The following is a 21,081-nucleotide window of genomic DNA, read 5'->3' on the forward strand; positions in this document are numbered from 1 at the left end:
ACAGCTGCTGATGGACGACGATGTATTGAGAAAATAAAACCAACATCAAATAGTTTTCTTCTTCGCTGTATACTTTTAGTGCGGGACAAATTAGTCTGTCTCCAATATCGTCCACACCTGTATCTGGAAATCTCCGTAGCAAAGTCTGTGTCGTTGTGTTCCGCCATGATTTTGAAGCCAAACGATGCTAGTGTGCATGCGCCAGCACTGTGACTTTATTTCGAGGAATTAAGCAGCGTTGCCTAAAATGCATTGATAAATGACGGTTTTTCGGTAATTAAAAATGTAAATGGTATTACAAACCATCGGGAATTTTACTGCAGTTTATCATTATACCGTTTACCAGTTAACATCCCTAGCATCCTGCCTACGTCATCACAACTTCCTGTTTTGGCAGTGCTGTTTCGGTGATCAAAGTCTTTTTTTCGATGGCCCAATTTCCATTGCATCACTAGTCAATAGTGCACAAATAAGAGGCTGCTCAGTGGCCTTGTGGTTAGCGTGTGTGCCCTGAGATCGGTAGGTCGTGAGTTCAAACCACCGGCCTAGTCATACCAAAGACTATAAAAATGGGACCCATTACCTCCCTGCTCAGCATCAAAAGTCAGAATTGGGGGTTAAATCACCAAAATTATTCCCGAGCGCGGCAACCGCGGCCCCTCACCTCCCATGGGGTGTAACAAGGGGATGGGTCAAATGCAGACGGTAATTTCACCACACCTAGTGTGTGTGACTATCAGTGGTACTTTAACTTTAATAGGCCATATACTGTATATCCATCCATCCATCCAATTCCTACCGCTTGTCCCTTTCTGGTTTGCGGGGGGTGCTGGAGCCTATCTTAACTACATTCGGGGTACACCCTGGACAAGTCGCCACCTCATCACAGGGCCAACACAGATAGACAGACAACATTCACACTCACATTCACACACTAGGGCCAATTTAGTGTTACCAATCAACCTATCCCCAGGTGCATGTTTTTGGAGGTGGGAGGAAGTCGGAGTACCCGGACGGAACCCATGCAGTCAGGGGGAGAACATGCAAACTCCACACATAAAGATCCCAAGCCCGGGATTGAACTCAGGACCTTCGTATTGTGAGGCACATGCACTAGCCCCTGACCCACCGTGCTGCCCCTATACGCATTCATATATTACTTAAATTTGTTATCACATAAAAAACAACAACTGCATTTTTAAGGTGTGGCGGCTTTTATTTTGCTGTTTATTACCATTACATGTAAGGGAAACCCTGATATTGTGTGTCAATGTATTATGTTCTTTTTAAAAAAAAATAAAACTTGGTTAAAAGATTTCAGTGTGTCTCAATATATTATGAGCAACAATACCGCGATAATATTGATAATCGTGATACTTTTTCACAATAACTGTGATATGACCTTCTATACCTACAAGAGGGATCTGTTTTTCAAAAGCATAGTATAATTGTGTCACTACGATTCCTAAACAATTCACCACAATTTAAGGTGTTGACTTTTGAAAAGCGCATTTCAGCCAAATTCAAGCAATAATTTGTCTTTTTAGTGCGTGTAAATGTAGTGATGGTGTCACTATGGTTACGGTAAAAAGAGTGGAACGTTAGAAATGGTTGGCCAAATGAGGGGGCAACTGAACGAGATTGAAAAAAGTGTCATCTGGCAGACACAACAATTCACTGAGGAGAAACAGCTGACCGGCAACCTTCAGTGTGTGTACAAATTGGAGCCTGCCACCTTTATATAGAGAGTTCAGAGGTCAATGTCAGCTACATGGTTAAACAGTCATTTATATACCCCTCCACACACATCTCCACACATCTTGTCAGTCTGCTATGACAAGAATCAAAACATCCATTAATCAAAGTAAACACATGGCAGGGTTTGAAAGTGAGAGACACGCCTCTTCTGTTGCTGTACCATTAAACTCCTACAGAGAAGGTGTAGCAGGTTAATAGCAATAAACAGTAGGGATGTTCCTATCAAGGTTTAATGCTGCCGACTCCAATACTGATCATATATGAGTGAGATCGACTAAACCCGATCACATGTATTAACTATAGATTAGACCAAAGCAAAAACTACTGTATACTACCCATATAAATCCTTTGGTTTTTGCCCTCAATGTCCTCACATGTCCAGGGAATTGCTCCTTGAATTAGTGAACATTATCAAAAACTACAAAAAATTTATTTTGTAAAAATTAAAATGTCGATCTAATCACTCTAGTATCTATCCTATACTGATACTACGCTTGGTATCGACACTACCAATATATGGCTCGTTCTGCCATCCCCTTACTGTTCACAACACAAAGCAATGTTGAATTATCCTCTCTCTGGACTCTAATTACCGTATTTTCCGCACTATAAGGCGCACCGGATTATAAGGCGCACCTTCAATGAATGGCATATTTCAAAACGTTGTTCATATATAAGGCGCACCGGATTATAAGGCGCACCTATGCATCCATTAGATCAGGGGTGGGCAATTAATTTTTACCGGGGGCCGCATGAGCAACCCGAGCACTGCTGGAGGGCCACATCGACAATATTTCAATTAAATTTTGCTCAATATTATTTTTGATATATACCGTAAGATAAATAATAATAATAATAATAATAATAATAATAATAATAATAATTAATAATAATAGTAATACTTCAACATAGTGTGTGTAACAGCATTCCATGACTAATATAAAGAAATTAACATTAATAATAAATGACAGTAAAATAAGCACACGTATGACTGAGGAGTCATAGTGTAACTTTGTGTGGTGTTTGAGTTGTCCGACTTCTTGTGTGGCCATAAACGCACCAGTGGTTTAGTGCTATGCGTGTTGGTGACAGATGACAAGTTGGTTTTGGCCTGGTTTGTACGGCAGAAAATGACTAGTTTTTCGAAATAGAAGTGTTTTACTTATTTTTTGGTGTGGCTGTGGCCGAATATAAACAGTTTTGCTCAATAAAGTGATCGATATAATTCCTGGCCTCGAAGCATCTCGATAGACGTTACAATAATTGAACGGTGTTCAATTGAACGGTGTTGACGAACACCGTTAGGGCCGCTTGTTGTCACTGTCACTCAAAGTTGCATTGCAAAATTACATAGAATAAATATGTTTATTTTGTTTAGAATTCAGATGGGATTTGATTTGGTGCGCGGCATATATTTGCTGCGCGCAGCAGACGCTTGAGCAGTGCGCAATTGCGCAGGCACGCACCTTAGAGGGAACGTTGCATGGCAGTCCATGTCTTGTTGGAAACACGCCATTCTTCATCAACTTTTCTCTTTTTAGCGTCTCGGGTGTAAACCGTGCATCACTTGTCGCTGCATGTGCACCTTCACTCGCAGGCTACACACGGACACACGCCCATAAATAATACTTTTCAAAATAAAAGCAGCACAGTTGTATTGTGCGCACGACATAGATGTTTTTTCAACTTTATTTTGTAATTAATGATTGCAGCTGTTCACATTCACTCACAATCACGCACACGCATACGTCCACACGGAAGTAATACAAATAACGATTTTCAAAACAAAAGCAGCACCGTTGTATTGCACACTCGACATAGATACTTTTTAAAATGTATTTTGTAATTTATAATTGGCCTCACGCGGGCCGGACAGGGACGCACAAAGGGCCGGATCCGGCCCGCGGGCCGCAGAATGCCCTGGTCTGCATTAGATGGAGCTGCGCTAAAGGGAATGTCAACAAAACAGTCAGATAGGTCAGTCAAACTTTATTAATAGATTACAAACCAGCGTTCTGACAACTCTGTTCACTCCCAAAATGAATAAACAGCTGTTTTATTATTTTCCCCGAGGTAAAGTCAGTGACGTGGTGTTTTGTTTATCTTTTAACAACAGCAAGGTATAATATGTAGTGTAACATTTATATCACATATTGGAGGGGAACTTTTCCTCGATTCAATAAACCCGTAAAAAACATTGATACTGTTACGGTAATTCAAAAGTTAGTGCAATCACAATATAGTAACACTCGAAATAGTGCAGGGCAATAACAATATCAATAACTCAACGTTGCTCAAACGTTAATGTCACACAACACAACACACAAAATAAACATGTAAAGATCACTTTATGAAGTTATTCCTCATCCACGAATCCTTCGAATTCTTCTTCTTCAGTGTCCGAATTAAACACCATTGATTGGTTTATGTTAAATCATCTTGCTGCTGCTCTATTCCCGTGTTCTACTGCGTGACTGAGCGTCTTAAGTTTAAACTCTGCGTCGTAAGCGTGTCTCTTAAGGAGCCATTTTTGGGTTAGAAGCGCGTCTTATTCTACGGGGGAAAATGAATTTGGCGGCTGCTTACCGTAGAAGAAGAAGCGCTTCTTCTTTTACAGGGGAAAATTAAGTCGGCGGCTGCTTACCATAGAAGAAGAAGCGCTTTTTCTTTTACGGGGGAAAATGAAGTCGGCGGCTGCTTACCATAGAAGAAGAATTTCTTCTTCTACGGGGGAAAATGAAGTTGGCGGCTGCTTACCGTAGAAGAAGAAGCGCTTCTTCTTCTACGAGGGAAAAATAAGTTGGCGGCTGCTTACCGTAGTTGCGAGACCTAAACTTTATGAAAATTAAGTTTAGGTTTGTTGTGGCTCAATATTGGTCCATATATAAGGTGCACCGGATTATAAGGCGCACTGTCAGCTTTTGAGAAAATTTGAGGTTTTTAGGTCCCCTTTATAGTGCGGAAAATACGGTAATGTAATTGTTAATTTCCTCTTAATAGCTGCTTACTTTTCTGCTGTAACACAGAGGCTTCTGGAAGTTTACTAAGCAATCATTTCTTGTGTTGCTTCGAGCTCAGCGGTTAAAGTTAAAGTTAAAGTACCAATGATTGTCACACACACACACACTAGGTGTGGTGAAATTTGTCCTCTGCATTTGACCCATCCCCTTGTTCACCCCCTGGGAGGTGAGGGGAGCAGTGAGCGGTGACTGCGCCCGGGAAACATTTTTGGTGATTTAACCCCCAATTCCAATCCTTGATGCTGAGTGCCAAGCAGGGAGGTAATGGGTCCCATTTTTTTGTAGTCTTTGGTATGACTCGGCCAGGGTTTGAACTCACAACCTACCGACCTCAGGGCGGACACTCTAACCACTAGGCTGCTGAGTAGGTTAGTTTTAACGCTTAACATGCCTTCTTTTCTAATTTTGCATGCTCTTACTCTGTTTAGCCTTGACCTCCAGTGACTTGGTACTTGAAAGAAATAACGTGTATTTGTCGCAATCGAGGTGATGATTATTCACCAAAGGGCTGTTCACACTGTGAATGGACAAACATAGTTAGTTAGCTGCTGAACAAAAATAAAGTACAGCCAGAGGGGATATATTTTTGTGATTAGCATTGAAAGGCCTAAATCGGCATTGGACGATCACATACTTTTTCACAGAAATCGGATAATACTGACAGATAAATGGGTTGTACTTGTATAGCGCTTTTCTACCTTCAAGGTACTCAAAGCGCTTTGACAGTATTTCCACATTTACCCATTCACACACACATTCACACACTGATGGCGGGAGCTGCCATGCAAGGCGCTACCAGCAGCCATCAGAGGCAAAGGGTGAAGTGTCTTGCCCAAGGACACAACGGACGTGACTAGGAAGGTAGAAGGTGGGAATTGAACCCCAGTAACCAGCAACACTCCGATTGCTGGCACAGATCGATCGGTGCATCCCTGACAAGAGGAAATAAGTAAATCTGCAAACCTGTCAAGCTACCTGCACACTCCCTGCAAGGAAAGAGGACATCTCAAAAAACTGCAGTTCATTAAAAAGTTCATACTCGGGATGTACTGGTATTGTAAATACAGTGGTATTTCGGTTTCAGAGTCATCTCAATAATAGCATGACGTGTGACGGTATCAAATGAAAACTTGGTGAGCGCAGTTTTCTTCTGGCGTTTTAGCATTGGCCGGGTCTGGAAATAAACTGCATCTCCTAGAATCTTCTGCGCAGCACGGGAACTGCAATATGGGGGCGTTGAACAACGTAAGCAGAGAGAGAAGTGTGTTCATATTTGTCGTAGATAACATGATTTGTTTTTTGGACATTAAATCTGTCCATAACTGGTTGAGTTATGCTGTTAACTAACAGACAAACAAGCCCAGGCCAAAACATAACTTATTTGGCAGAGGTAAGAAAATCTGCGTTCTGGCAAAGCGAAGTGCGCCACTTTCATTTCTAGCACTTCCAAGGCGACAGAGACTTTTTGACAGCGCACCGCACGGCGGTAAATCCCCCCCAAAAAAGTTAAACTCAGGAAATAGAGTAAAGTAAAAAGCAACTTGATACATCCTCAATCCATCCATCTACTTTTCAACTACTGTCTGTCGATGTTGAGCGGGGGCTGAAGCCTATTCCAGCTGTATTCAGGTGGAAGGTCGGGCTGAACAAGTTGCTATCTCAAACAGAAAATATATTTGAAGCCAGCAAAGCCAAACATCAGCTTGTGAAGTATTTACATTATTAAAAAAGTTATGTTGTTAGTTTACTTTTCTAAATAACATTTTCCAAAATGACCACTATAGAGAACACAGCTTCTCGTAATGTAAAAGTTGAAAGACACTAAACTGTAAATTATTGTTTTACACTTGTTACACTGGATGGTTACATTGTTTGTAACCATAGGGCTGCAACTAACATTAACTTTAAGTTCTTCTTATTAATATTTGCTTTAAACAGCAGAAGTTCCAACACAAGTATTTGCAATTACATATACTTGTTTGTAGTAATAAATATGATTACAACAATTTAGCATTATGTTTGTATTTAATTATAATAAGCCTGTACATCCTAAACATTTCTGCCACTTAATTTTGCACACTATGGCATTTTTATCAAGCTTTGTTTTTAGCCATATACCGCAATAATATTGTACCGGGGCCTTAAAACCGTGATAATATCGTATTGTGAGATTTGAAACCGTTACATCCCTTGTGCATACTACTAAAATGGTTTATATGCCGAAATTGTAATTAGAGGTGCAATGGTTCGTAGAAATTGACAAAAATCGACAATATAATCCGTATTTGTCAGCAATAGTCGTGACGTCATCACTCGTGTTTTTCCGTCTGGAAGAGAGTATGCGTGGCCACTCGAACAACATCCCAAGTGAAAATATGTTAAGTGTGGGAAAATGTTCTTATTTTTGTTAAAAACTAATACTTTGCTCATTTTACAAAGCAGACCTTGTATACATGACATTTGTGATACGGGACCATTTAAAGAGGGGGAATGTCAGATGTCTGGATGTCTCAACTCAGTAAGATAGTTAAGTTTAATAGTTGTTTTTATTTTTGTAAAACCCAAATGAGCAGTATAGTTACCGTATAAATAAATATTTATGAATGAATTTGTCATCTTTGTTTATAGTAACCACATGCCTAAAATACCTCAACTCATGCAAAATTTAAAAGTCGATGAATAAATTAGAGCAAAGGAATTTGTGTATGCTTTATTAAACGATTAGTCGACTAATCGTTAAGATAGTCGATGACTCGTCGACTATCCTAATAGTCGTGAGTTGCAGCCCTAATGGTAATATAAAAAAAAGCAGCATTGTGCACGGCGCACAGTAATTATCATAGTTTAAGAAATCCCAGTTAAGGGTTAAAACTTTGTCTGACTTTACAAAGGACTTGCAATTAGTTTTGAAATTATAAATAATAGGGGTAATTTGTTTTTAGATAGCTCTGATGTTGTAATAGTACACACTTCTGCATTTCATGAAAGAGGGCATGGGTTCGATTCCTGGCCAGGCTTTCTAAGGAAGGGCCCATCCATCCATTTTCTACCGCTTGTCCCTTTTTGGGGTCACGGGGGGTGCTGGAGCCTATCTCAGCTGCATTCGAGCGGAAGGCGGGGTTACCCTGGACAAGTCGCCACCTCTTCGCAGGGCCAACACAGATAGACAGACAACATTCACACTCACATTCACACATTAGGGCCAATTTAGTGTTGCCAAACAACCTATCCCCAGGTGCATGTTTTTGGCGGTGGGAGGAAGCCGGAGTACCCAGAGGGAACCCACACAGCCACGGGGAGAACATGCTAACTCCACACAGAAAGATCCCGGGCCCGGGATTGAACTCAGGACTACTCAAGACCTTCGTATTGTGAGGCACATGCACTAACCCCTGTACCACCGTGCTGCCCAAGGAAGGGCATCTGTCGTAAAAACCAAGCTACACTTGAGTGATTGCCTCTTGTGGTCGTGACCCCTAACAGGGAAATGGTTTTAAATGTTAAATAAGGTGATTAGTGGATGCAGGGAAATGTTGTGAAATTCATTGAATTTATCTTTAAAAAGGAACAATTCTTATGTAAGACAAGCACATAGTTTTTCTTTTTTATGCATTTTAAATATTAAATAAATGCGAGCAAAAGTATGCTTACAATGGGGCCTATGGGATCGCTCTATTCTGCTTATGAAGCCCTTAAAAAACATCCAAACGCTTCCAACGAGGTTTTATATACATGCTTTAAGTATATATGTAATGCAGTAACAGGAACGTTCATAATAACATGTTATTTTAACGCATTTTGCTCATTTTAGGCATACGGCGGCACATTAATTTTATAGACGCATCACAATGTTCACTTTTTCCTTCAACTATAACACTGACTACAACACATGCAGACTTCATGAGATACAACAAACATAATTAAACATCACTTACATTAGGATGCCGACTGTTAGGATGTTGATATATTCCGTTTGGATGAAGAATGACTCATTATCCTCGCAAAGGGTTAAAAAAATAGGTGGGTGCAAACCAGCAACTTTTGCATGTCTTTTTTGCCATCTCCGGGTCTAAGTTGGCTGTCAAAATGTTACCAGCTTCTCATGTCCACATCTGTTTACTATCCAGGTGAAGCATGATTTATAACCTAGAATTACATTTCACAAGCTCCAAGGCGGAAAAGCAGCTCACCAGCTGATGATGTCAATACAGCAGCATAAGGAAATTGCCTCTCTCTGATCCATGCGCCGCTAAATTTAAGTCCTTCACGCTAGCGCTTATAATAACAATATTGCTAATACTTGATTAATATTCAGTCACGAAATGTAAACGTAGAGAGGAGTTGTACAGTCTGATGGCGTGTGGGACAAAGGAGTTTTTTAGTCTTAGGTTTTATGGTCAGAATAAACACAGTAAATGCAATGACATCATGGCTCCCCTTGGCTCCATTGTAAGTGGACTTTTATTTATGTTTAGAATGCATTTAAAAAACACATATCCAAATGGCCCTGCGATGAGGTGGCGACTTGTCCGGGATGTACCCCGCCTTCCGCCCGATTGTAGCTGAGATAGGCTCCAGCACCCCCCGCGACCCCGAAGGGAATAAGCGGTAGAAAATGGATGGATGGATGGTGTTGTTGTCTCTCTTAAAAATTGTGAATTATAGGCAAAATTCCACAAAAGTGCAGTTCCCCTTTAAATACATTTGTAAAATATTAATATAAAATCCTTAAAAGTGAAAATGCCATTTTTAAGCAAAAAAAGTCAGTGGTGTAAGCCTTCCTGATTTTCAGTGAATGTTAGACAATTTAATTAATGTACATTTTGGAGGCTTTACGTTTCTGATGGTATTACTGAGAGCGGTTCTGCTATCACATCTTTGTTAAAACCACCTCCTTAAGACCTTTAAGTCGTCTTACCACAAGGTAACTGGTAACCAACTGCTGCCATGGTAGAATTTACTACAGGTATGTTTATTTGGACATTGTGCATATCTAATATTACACATGTGGACTATGCACAAGTATATTATTTAGTAATCTGTGGCAGACAGAAAGCTTCAGAAATCCAAAAAGGTATATGGTCTGTGTTTATATAGCACTGATGTCGTTGTGGCTTGTACAGCCCTTTGAGACACTTGTGATTTAGGGCTATATAAATAAACATTGATTGATTGATTGATTGACTGATACCCGAAGCGCTTTACATTACAGGTCACATTCACACGCTGATGGTGGAAGCAGCCACACAAGGCGTGAACCCCGACCCATAAGGAGCAAGAGTGAAGGGGCTTGCCCAAAGACAACGGTCGTGACTCGGATGGCAGAAGATGGAATCGGACCTGGAACCCTCAAGTTTATGGCACGGCTGCCCCCAAAACTAGATCCAAGCAATGATCCATTCATTGTGGTTTACATCTATCACTCTGTTGTGTCAGAGGTTTGCTTAGTTGTGTTACAATTTAGCATCCCCTACGATGATTGTCCTCCTTTCTGACATACAAATGTTGTTACAATGTTGGACACCTGTGTTAAACACTGCTACAGCATCAAATCATAATATTACTGCATTTGGGCATAAGCTTACAGTTTTTGGTTGCCTCTGAACGCTGTGTTTTGTAGTATGTTTCAACTGTGGGCAGAGTGAGACGACAGTGTGATGGACATGTTTCTGTGGGCATCCTGGTATGCTGTCGGCCAGCCTCCTATCCCTCTATTGAAGCGACCCTCTTTAAAGGCCTACTGAAAGCCACAACTACCGACCACGCAGTCTGATAGTTTATATATCAATGATGAAATCTTAACATTGCAACACATGCCAATACTGCCGGGTTAACTTATAAAGTGCAATTTTAAATTTCCCGGGAAACTTCCGGTTGAAAACGTCTAGGTATGATGACGTTTGCGTGTGACGTCAATGGTTGAAGCGGAAGTATTCGGACACATTGTATCCCAATACAAACAGCTCTGTTTTCATCGCAAAATTCCACAGTATTCTGGACATCTGTGTTGGTGAATCTTTTGCAATTTGTTTAATGAACAATGGAGACTGCAAAGAAGAAATCTGTAGGTGGGATCGGTGTATTAGCGGCTGGCTGCAGCAACACAACCAGGAGGACTTTGAGTTGGATAGCCGCCGACCGCATCGATGATCGGGTGAAGTCCTTCGTCGAGCCGTCGATCGCTGGAACGCAGGTGAACACGGGTGTTGATGAGCAGATAAGGCCTGGCGTAGGTGGATAGCTAATGTTTTTAGCATAGCTCTGTCGAGGTCCCGTAGCTAAGTTAGCTTCAATGGCGTCATTAGCAACAGCATTGCTAGGCTTCGCCAGGTTGGACAACATTAACCGTGTGGTTACAGGTCCAGTGTTTGGTAGTATTGTTGATCTTCTGTCTATCCTTCCAGTCAGGGGCTTATTTCTTTTGTTTCTATCTGCATTTAAGCACGATGCTATCACGTTAGCTCCGTAGCTAAAGTGCTTCGCCGATGTATTGTCGTGGAGATAAAAGTCACTGTGAATGTCCATTTCGCGTTCTCGACTCTCATTTTCAAGAGGATATAGTATCCGAGGTGGTTTAAAATACAAATCCGTGATCCACAATAGAAAAAGGAGAAAGTGTGGAATCCAATGAGCCCTTGTACCTAAGTTACGGTCAGAGCGAAAAAAGATACGTCCTGCACTGCACTCTAGTCCTTCACTCTCACGTTCCTCATCCACAAATCTTTCATCCACAGCCCTTTGAGAAATTTGTGATTTAGGGCTATATAAATAAACATTTATTGATTGATTGATTGATCCTCGCTCAAATTAATGGGGTAATCGTCACTTTCTCGGTCCGAATCGCTCTCGCTGCTGGTGTAAACAATGGGGAAATGTGAGGAGCCCTTCAACCTGCGACGTCACGCTACTTCCGGTACAGGCAAGGCTTTTTTTTATCAGCGACCAAAAGTTGCGAACTTTATCGTTGATGTTCTCTACTAAATTCTTTCAGCAAAAATATGGCAATATCGCGAAATGATCAAGTATGACACATAGAATGGATCTGCTATCCCCGTTTAAATAAGAACATTTCATTTCAGTAGGCCTTTAATGCAGCAATGTGCGTCACACAAGGTGTACCTAATGTTGTGACCGGTGCCTCTGTATCATACCTGGGCAAATTACGGCTTTCAATATGGCCCGCCAGACATATCCATATAAATGTTTTAAACTTGAAAATATATATTTTTTACTATTAGCATCAAAACTGTAGCTGTCATTATGATGTGCAGTGCTGTTTTCAAATTAAAAGTGTTGAACTATAGAAAGTATTTCAATGGTTGGAATATTTTGAGTGATATACGGGTTATTACGGTAATGTAGATCACAGCATCTCAGTGTGGGCGAGGTTTGTATACTGAGCACCCAGCCTTAGGGTGTCAGGGACAGACGCGGAGGAAGATTTTTACAACAAAGTTCTGCTAAAAAGTGATGTATCAGATTATAGGTGTTTTTTACCCTTTGCGTTCATTTTTTGCTGTGTTTGTTGCATTTTTGTTGCGTTTTGTTTGATCGTAGAAGATGTCTATCGAGGAGGTAGTACGGTAATACACTAAAAAAGAGAAGCGACGTTCATATGTTGATAATATTCAGTGTGTTATTGTTCATAGTGTGTATATATATATATATATATATATATATATATATATATATATATATATATATATATATATATATATATATATATATATATATATATATTCTGTGATCCCGTTTACACAGCTGTTTTTACACGTTATCTGTGATCGCAATGCTTTAAGTCTGCATATTTTTTGTATACCAAATTTAAGAGGGAAGTTTGCCAAACATGTAAGAATACAGTACAACCTGCAGTAAAGCCATATTTTCAGGGGTTAATTGCCAATACGCTGTTATATGGGTGTGCGCGTGCGCGCGCACGCGCACATATTCACACTCATTCGCACACATTCACACTACAACGCTTTTTTTGTCGCCACACAGCAAAGTGTTGATTGTGACACAACAACAATCATTTGTACAAAAATAACAATTCAGTTTGCGTTGATTTAAGCGAGCTGTATAACAAACTGAACAACAACACATAACTTCAACTACTTCAACTTTAACAATTCACCTCACTTCAGACACTGACGACAATGCAATATGAAGTGTAAATGATAAAACATTGAATATTAAGAGTACGAGAAAGCTCCACTCCTACCTTGTTTACTTCCCTGACAACCTCCTTAATGTTTTGTAATTAATCAGAAATATCAAGCAGCTAAAATGTGCCAAACATGGGGAAGTGTGGAGAGAGTGTTTTGCATATCACCCACCATGCACTGTAGTGAAATTATAATATGTGTAATTTGCAATTATATTGTGCTTGAACGTGATTTATAATGTCCACAAAGTTAAATTAACAGGAGGTGTGTTATGTGCGGCCGTGTGTTGACTTTATTTGTTATAGTTAATTTACACCATGACTGGGAAAAGTTGTTTTAATAGGGTCATATAAATTGAGGCTGTGCTCAATTTGTTTCCAAATGAATTACATGGTCATTGACCACCAATTGTATCTTACAACACAGGGAGTGGCAAGATCACTTGACCGTAGTTTGGACACCCCTGGCTTACTTAACGACAACCAATTATGGCAGTGCTGTTCCGGTGATCACATACGCCTTTTTTCGGCGGCATCATAAGCCAGTAGTGCGCAAAAAATAAACTAAATATATAATTTTTACCATAAGTACCTGCTGGTGTTAATGTGTATGTTTGTGTGTCATGATGTTCATTTGTCCTATTGTCTGTGATAGGGCTGATTTTGAAAAAAAAACCTAATTGCGATTTTTCTTACCAAAATTGTGATTGCAATTTTCCTATTTTATATATATCATATACAGTATATAAAAATGCATAAAACTGTGAACAAAACAGTGAAGGAAGACATGTTACTTTTAGACTGTCAACACATACTTGTGTCTAAAGTACCACAAATTAAAAGAATATGCCGTAGTTTACTTTTAAAAATATTTGGCTTTATGCAGACTCAGAGCTTAAGTCTACGTCATGCTCTTAAACTGAAGAAAAAAACAGAAACACGATAAAGTGATTATAATGTAATGATTTTATAATATACAATAATAATGCGAGTAACTATTTAAAAGGATATAAATTCTTATTTTTCATTACCGTAGAAATGTTTACCATTGTATTGTAATTGGAAGGTAAATAACTTTTAGTTATTCTAAATAAATAAACAAACAAAAATTTTAAATGAACTCTCATTTCTGTAAGCAAAAATGTAACTTAGATAAATATTGGACAAAAAGTGCCTCAGAGTGCATTCTTTTCCCAGTTGGAAAAACAAGGTCCAGTTGTCTTTTTGTCGGTTGCCGTGGTCACGGCATTCTCTCTGAAACGTTTATCCTGTTTGCGATTTGAACGGTTTGTACAGCTGAAAATGATGCAAGCATAGGGCATTTTTCTTCGAGAAAAGCTAAATGACACCTAGTACCCATTGAGAACAAACACTAGCATGACCACCACGCATATTTAACGAGCCGGAAGTAAGGTCATGTAAATTCAGGCATTTTTGACTCAGACGCAGTCACGCCTCTCTGCCCACGGCGCTATCGGATTGGTTACACAAACCAAGCACGGGTAAGAAGCAGGGCCAATCAAAAGGTGGTGTCTTTCGCAGAGTTCTCAAACACACAAAGGGGAGAAAAGTGTGGAGAAACTCTGGTGGTTGTACAAATGTGTTGAAAGTCCGTAGACATACAAAAATTGTAATAAACATCCCAGTCCCATCATAATAAGCAGAATACCGTAAACACTTCATGAACATAAGCTCTGTTTGCTTGTAGTACCTCAGCATGAATGTGTCGCCAACTTGGCAAAGCAATTTGAATAAATGACTGCTCGTCTGCACCATACTGACACAGTATGAGTCTAACGCCAGCCAAGAATAATAAAATAATATCATGTACATTCCTCCATGAAAATATGGAGAAGCTGCTGATGGTGTGTTTGACAGAGGCTGCTCGAAGGAGATACGGTAGAAGTCCACTCTCCAAAGTAAATGGTGTACATTACTGTTACACTACTTCATAAAACTGTAGTTTTAGTAGTACATTCTATTTTATAATTTTTTACCCAAAATGTCTTATCTTAAAGTTTGTTTTTCTTATTTTGCAGTTTTGGGGGGCCAAACACCAGTTAAATAGATTTTAATTAATTCAATTGGCAATCTTGATTAGAGATACAAGAGTTTTGTATTACGAGCTCTGTCACAGAACCAATTCAGCTCGTAAGTTAAGGTGCTACTGCACTTTGTTTTATGCTTTTGGGCTAACATTGTTATTTTTGCTATGCATCACCTGGTGAGGCTTGCATTTGCTGACAGCATATCAGGCGTTTTTTGTGTGGTGCCCTTTCACACTTGCCTCATTCAGGACTTGACCAAGACCCATTTTTAAGAGGTTCGGGTCCTGTTGGTCCTGCACTGCATTCACACTTGACCAAACAAAACCGTACAAGCAAGGCAAGCGCAGTTGATTCCTTTTTAACCAGACTATCATGACAGAGTCGCAGGTGGCACTTTTTCTTAACTTCCTGTCTGTGTAATAGTGGTGGTAAACAAGCACACTCAGGCTATGTCTACACTAAGCCGGATAACCCCTTAAACAAATAATTATCCAGCCACACTAAACCAGCGTTTAAGGTCCCTCTCCTCGGACAAATTTTTACACGGGTAAGTGCGCCGTGTATTTCTTGAATCTCCAGCTCTTAGCTTTGTATGGACTCATTGATCGTTTACAAAGGGAGTTCGGAGAGTAAGTGACGCCAGAAAGACCGCGCCCCACACAGGAAGTGACATCAGAAAGAACGCGCCACAGCCAGCTTCATAATAAAGCAGTTTCGTAACTCGGAGCTAACCAATGGAAATATGAAGGCGAGTCATCCAGACATGCCGTGTTTCTCCTTCTTCTACATGTACAGACAGTTGTGGAAATCAAACATGAATACCTTAAGAGAAAGCGATTGCAGCTATTTCGGCTACAATATTTCTCAGACGGCAAGAGAACTTTCGAATGCTGTGATTCTACTTACCGAAAAACTTTGTCCATTTTTTCAACAAGAATGCGGGCTCCCGTGGGTGTAATAAAAAGGTAGCGTGTGCTTTGTATTACCTGGTCGTGGAGGGAAGACTATGGAAAACGGCGAATGCTTTGGACTGGCAAAGCAGACTGTATCAGTTATTGTCCGCCATGTATGTCGCGGACTCAACGTCTAGGTCCAGAGTATATAAAGTCACCAAAAACAAATGGACAATGAAGGTGAAGGTAAAAGAGTGAGAAGTGTCCTGACCAGATATCTAGATCCCTAGATGGATTGTTGTCAAATGTTCTTTGTCACATTGTTTACTTTCGTGTCCGATAAAGTTTTGATGCATTTATGATGACTCAGGTGTGATTCACTACAATAGGGCTCCACAGCACACTGGATTCCAGTTAATTGAAATACCACAACACTGGATATTGTTCAGATAAGTTAAATTTAAGAACTTGCACACAAAGCAACACTGGAGGTGACTATGACGTGTGCATTTTCCGCACATGCGTATTAGGTCGCGTTGCGCTGGCTGACGGAGTGGGGAGAGGGTCTTAAACGACCATGGTGTGTGTGTGGACAAGAATAAGGTTAGGTGGGATTTACCCTGTATAACCTTAGCCGGCTTAGTGTAAACGGGGCCTCAAACCATTAAGTGAATGTGCGCATCTTTTAGTCTGGCAATTCTGAAACTATGGTACGGCATGCGGGGTCCATCGAGTGGTACGCCAAAGAATCACCTGATTAAATATTCAAACACAGTGTTACTGTTCAATCTGTCTGTAATGTTACAGTGGCCAAAACATCAAATAAACTCTGTGAATAAAACCTCTGCCTTGAATGAATATTTAGGCCTACTACGCTACTGTATTTGAATGTTGGTCATTATGTTGGTACTTGGAGAGCCAAGTGTGTCCTGAGGTAGAAGTTGGTGAAAAAAAGTTTGAAAACCACTGTGTTAGTCTACTTACTTTTGTCCTTCCATTGATTGAGTAGTCGCCCAGTTTGGCATTGCAATGTCTTATCACGTCGTCCATGCGAGTGGTGAGAAAGCGGATCTTCTCACAGCCGGCCTCCTTCCCGTCCACCCAAGTGATTTTGTCCCCGCGGATGTCTTTCGTGGAGTCACTTTTTTGACTCACCACCTGGCCGTCCGTGAACCGGCCCGTCTTGTGCAGGGCCTTGACGTCCTCCAGGATGCCCAGTCCGACGTCCACGCCCAGAAAGTTGTCCACCACGCAGATGCCGTGCTTGTTCATACACGGGACGATGTACTCCGTGGCCAGCTTCTGTGGGGATGCAGCGGTCTGTCCGTTAGGCGGGGATGTGTCGGTGGCGCTTTCCTCGCCAACCCCCTGTGAGTCCGCGTCCGCGTCCGTGCTCGGCGCACTACTGTCCGCCCGCTCGGGGCTATTCTTCTTCAGGCATCTAGTCGGCGTCTTCTCATCCCCCGGCGGTGGTTGCTCTTGTTTGGGAGGCTGCGTTTTCTCCGCCTCCTTACAACTGCGCTTGTGCTCCTTCCAGTGCTGTTTCTGGTGCTCCTTGCTGCAATAGAAAGAGCTCCGACACCTCCCGCACTTCAAAAGGTTCTCCATTTTCCCACAAAGTTCACAGTACTGTCGATCTCGGTCCAAGTCGATCTGCTGCTTCTCCATGTTGGCAGCGACGAGGGGGTGCACTGCGCCTTTAAGTCCAATCCTTCACACGCGCCCTGCTAACCCGACAACTTTGGACGCGATCCACCGCCTCTGCCACGCTACACCGAGCGAAAGCCGAAAGTGAGTCTTAAAAGCCGGACATTTCATAACACTGGCTACTTCTTCACATCTTGAGGCGGAGGAACGACGCGAAGGTTCGTCGCCTGGAGGGAGCGACACGGCCTGGCTCGAGGTCTTCATGAGGCATTCCTGTTTGCTAGCTGTGGGTCCGCGGACAGTGCATGGCGACGGTCGGTGTTCCCAGCCTGTCTGCGGCGCAACCCACTCTGACGTCACATAGAAGCCGCGCCCCTACTCTCGCGATGCCTTCGCGGTCGTCGGACAGCTGACGACGCTGGCAACACGTGCAAGTGGTGAATCAAGGATCCAAAAATGTACATTTGTAACCTCATTATACTATTGGCTACGTTTTCTATTCATGAATGTAAGTTTCTCAATACCCGACCTGTTTTTTGTGGCTTTAAGAAAGATTTCGAACTCTATGAAAACACTCTCTACCTCTAACAACCAAAAAGCTGTGAAAACGATGATGCTGTGTTCCAAATTGAAGTTATTTACTGAAATTGAGTGAGCCTATGGCTTTGCACTGTTTGTTTGTTATATATATATATTTTGCATTCTATTTTAGTTACTTTGAATTTACAACCCCCTGGCGCTGTTTTGTACTGTTTTTGTACTTACTCTGATTATTATTTCTCAACTTTTTGTAAATGTTGAAATTTATAAATAAAAGTTTATTAAAAAAAATATATATATATATATTTTTTTAAAATCAAGGATCCATAAAAGTAATAATATTTTATAAAACCAAACAAATCAACCTCATCGTAAACCATTGTACTTTCTATAACATGGGTGTCAAACTCTGGCCCGCGGGCCAAAATTGGCCCGCCCTTGAGGCGATATCAAATTAACACTAGAGCTGGCCCGCCGATTATATACAGCGGCGGTGCAGCGGTAACACCGCATTCACCGCTAATTCTCATACTTGCCAACAGTGTTGGGTTAGTTACTGAAAACCAGTAACTAGTTACAATTACTAGTTACTTTATTTCAAAAGTAACTCAGTTACTAACTCAGTTACTTACACCAAAAAGTAATGCGTTACTGTGAAAAGTAACTATTTAGTTACTTCTTTTTTTTCCCCTTTTTTTTTTAAGGCTCCCATTAATGCCCTTTTAGCCTTCATTTCAGTACTGTTATTGCACTGGAGAATAATACAATGTGTTGATCAACTTGACATGCATTTGCACCACTGAACTCTGCTAAGCAATGTGGTCTACATACAACACACAAACAATGTGGTCTACATACAACACACAAACAATGTGGTCTACATACAACACACAAACAATGTGGTCTACACTCAACACACAAACAATGTGGTCTACATACAACACACAAACAATGTGGTCTACATACAACACACAAACAATGTGGTCTACATACAACACACAAACAATGTGGTCTACATACAACACACAAACAATGTGGTCTACACTCAACACACAAACAATGTGGTCTACATACAACACACAAACAATGTGCTCTACATACAACACACAAACAATGTGCTCTACATACAACACACAAAGACAAAGATATGTTTCAAAGGGCCAATTTATTTCAGGCCAGAAAAAATTGACAAAACTATTTTAAATAGCTGCAACATAATGGCACTTTAACTTTAACTTTAAGTAGATAGGATCTTTGATCCAAGACACAACTTACATTTAAATAAAATGTTATTTTCTTTGTGCTCGACAAAAGAAAAGTAGTGAGAATGTTAAGACACTCGACTTCTGGCTTCACCATGATGTCATGTTAGTTGTTATGAGAGTAGCGTATGGGTGTGTGTGTGTGGCCCTTTAAAATATGACAGCATGTGGGTGAGTGACGTCAGTGAGTGAGTGGGCGAGAGAAGTGAGGGAGCGGCGACAGTGAGTGCGTGCAGGTTCTCTAGCTTGGTGGATGGCTGCGTCCAATAAAGTCACAAAGTTGCAACAAACCGCCGGGCTCTTCATTCACCCTCAGCTGTAAAGACCCTCTTCCGGGTAAAGTGAAGGTTGTTAGTACATATACGTCTCCCCTGCGCCCCTCGACTACGGTATGAGAGCCCCCCGCCCCCACCCACACAAAGCGCCTCTTCTTTTCCACCGGAGCGCTGCAATAAAACACACTCAGATCTTCAGTTTGTAGCCGATACTACATAAAAAATAACGTAAAATAACGCAGTAACGCATCATGTAGTAACGGTAACTGAGTTACTGAATATAAAAAAAACGTGTTAGATTACTAGTTACCACCGAAACTAACGGCGTTACAGTAACGCGTTACTTTGTAACGCGTTAGTCCCAACACTGCTTGCCAACCCTCCCGGGAGACTCCCAAATTTCAGTGCCCCCTCCCGGGGACGCTACAAGGTGTTTGTGTGAGGGGGGGGTTTGGTGGTAGCGGGGGGTGTATTTTGTAGCGATCCGGAAGAGTTAGTGCTGCAAAGGGATCTGGGTATTTGTTCTGTTGTGTTTATGTTGTGTTACGGTGCGGATGTTCTCCCGAAATGTGTTTGTAATTCTTGTTTGGTGTGGATTCACAGTGTGGCGTATATTTCTAACAGTGTTAAAGTTGTTTATACGGTCACCCGCAGTGTAACCTGTATCGCTGTTGATCAAGTATGCGTTGCATTCACGTGTGTGTGCGTACAGAAGCCGCACACATCTTGTGACTGGGCTGACACGTTGTTAGAATGGATGAAAAGCGGACGTGACAACAGCTAGTAAGGACGTTAAAGGCAGTGCCTTTAAGGCACGCCCCCAAGACTGTGGTCCGGGTGGACTACGAGATATAATGACTCGTTCGATAATGAAGGTTGCCTCAGCACAAAGCCTGAGCCCCGTCATTAATGAACTAGCATCCAAGAAAAGATGCCGGGTATCTGGCTTGGGCACATCAGATTAGATCAGTGTGTTGCAAACTGAGCAGTTTAAAGTCCTGAATGGTTGGTTTATTCATTGTTATTTTATTTTTGAATTTATTAGCCTGTGGAAAAAGTTAATGTTGATATGTGGGGGACGGCGTGGCGAAGTTGGGAGAATGGCCGTGCCGGCAATCTGAGGGTTACTGGTTCAATCCCCACCTTCTACCATCCGAGTCACGTCCGTTGTGTCCTTGAGCAAAACACTTCACCCTTGCTCCTGATGGGTCTGGTTAGCACCGTGCATGGCAGCTCCCTCCATCAGTGTGTGAATGTGTGTGTGTGAATGGGTGAATGTGGAAAATAGTGTTAAAGCGCTTTGAGTTCCTTAAAAAGGTAGAACAGCGCTATACAAGTACGACCCATTTACCATTTACCATATTTACCTCTGTAGGCTGCAAATAGAAAAGAGGCATTCAATTTTTATTTAAATTGTATTTGATATGCCATTGATATTTTTTAATTATTATTATTATTTGAAACTCGATTTTGC

At 41.2% G+C, this 21,081-nt stretch overlaps 1 protein-coding gene across 2 annotated transcripts in view; it reads right to left on the minus strand.

Annotated features, from left to right (window-relative positions):
* egln1a (egl-9 family hypoxia-inducible factor 1a) overlaps positions 1–17,922 on the minus strand; it is an 85,143-nt gene extending 67,221 nt beyond the window's left edge. The window contains exon 1 of one of the 2 annotated variants that reach the window (XM_062058549.1): positions 16,868–17,922. In XM_062058549.1, coding sequence (XP_061914533.1) covers positions 16,868–17,551 — 684 coding nt within the window. In that variant the 5' untranslated portion in view covers positions 17,552–17,922. The remainder of the gene's footprint in view (positions 1–16,867) is intronic. The other variant, XM_062058548.1, reaches the window with a different exon arrangement.
* Positions 17,923–21,081: the final 3,159 nt, after the last annotated feature.

Source organism: Entelurus aequoreus, linkage group LG09 (assembly GCF_033978785.1).
Source record: "Entelurus aequoreus isolate RoL-2023_Sb linkage group LG09, RoL_Eaeq_v1.1, whole genome shotgun sequence".
NCBI lineage: Eukaryota > Metazoa > Chordata > Actinopteri > Syngnathiformes > Syngnathidae > Entelurus > Entelurus aequoreus.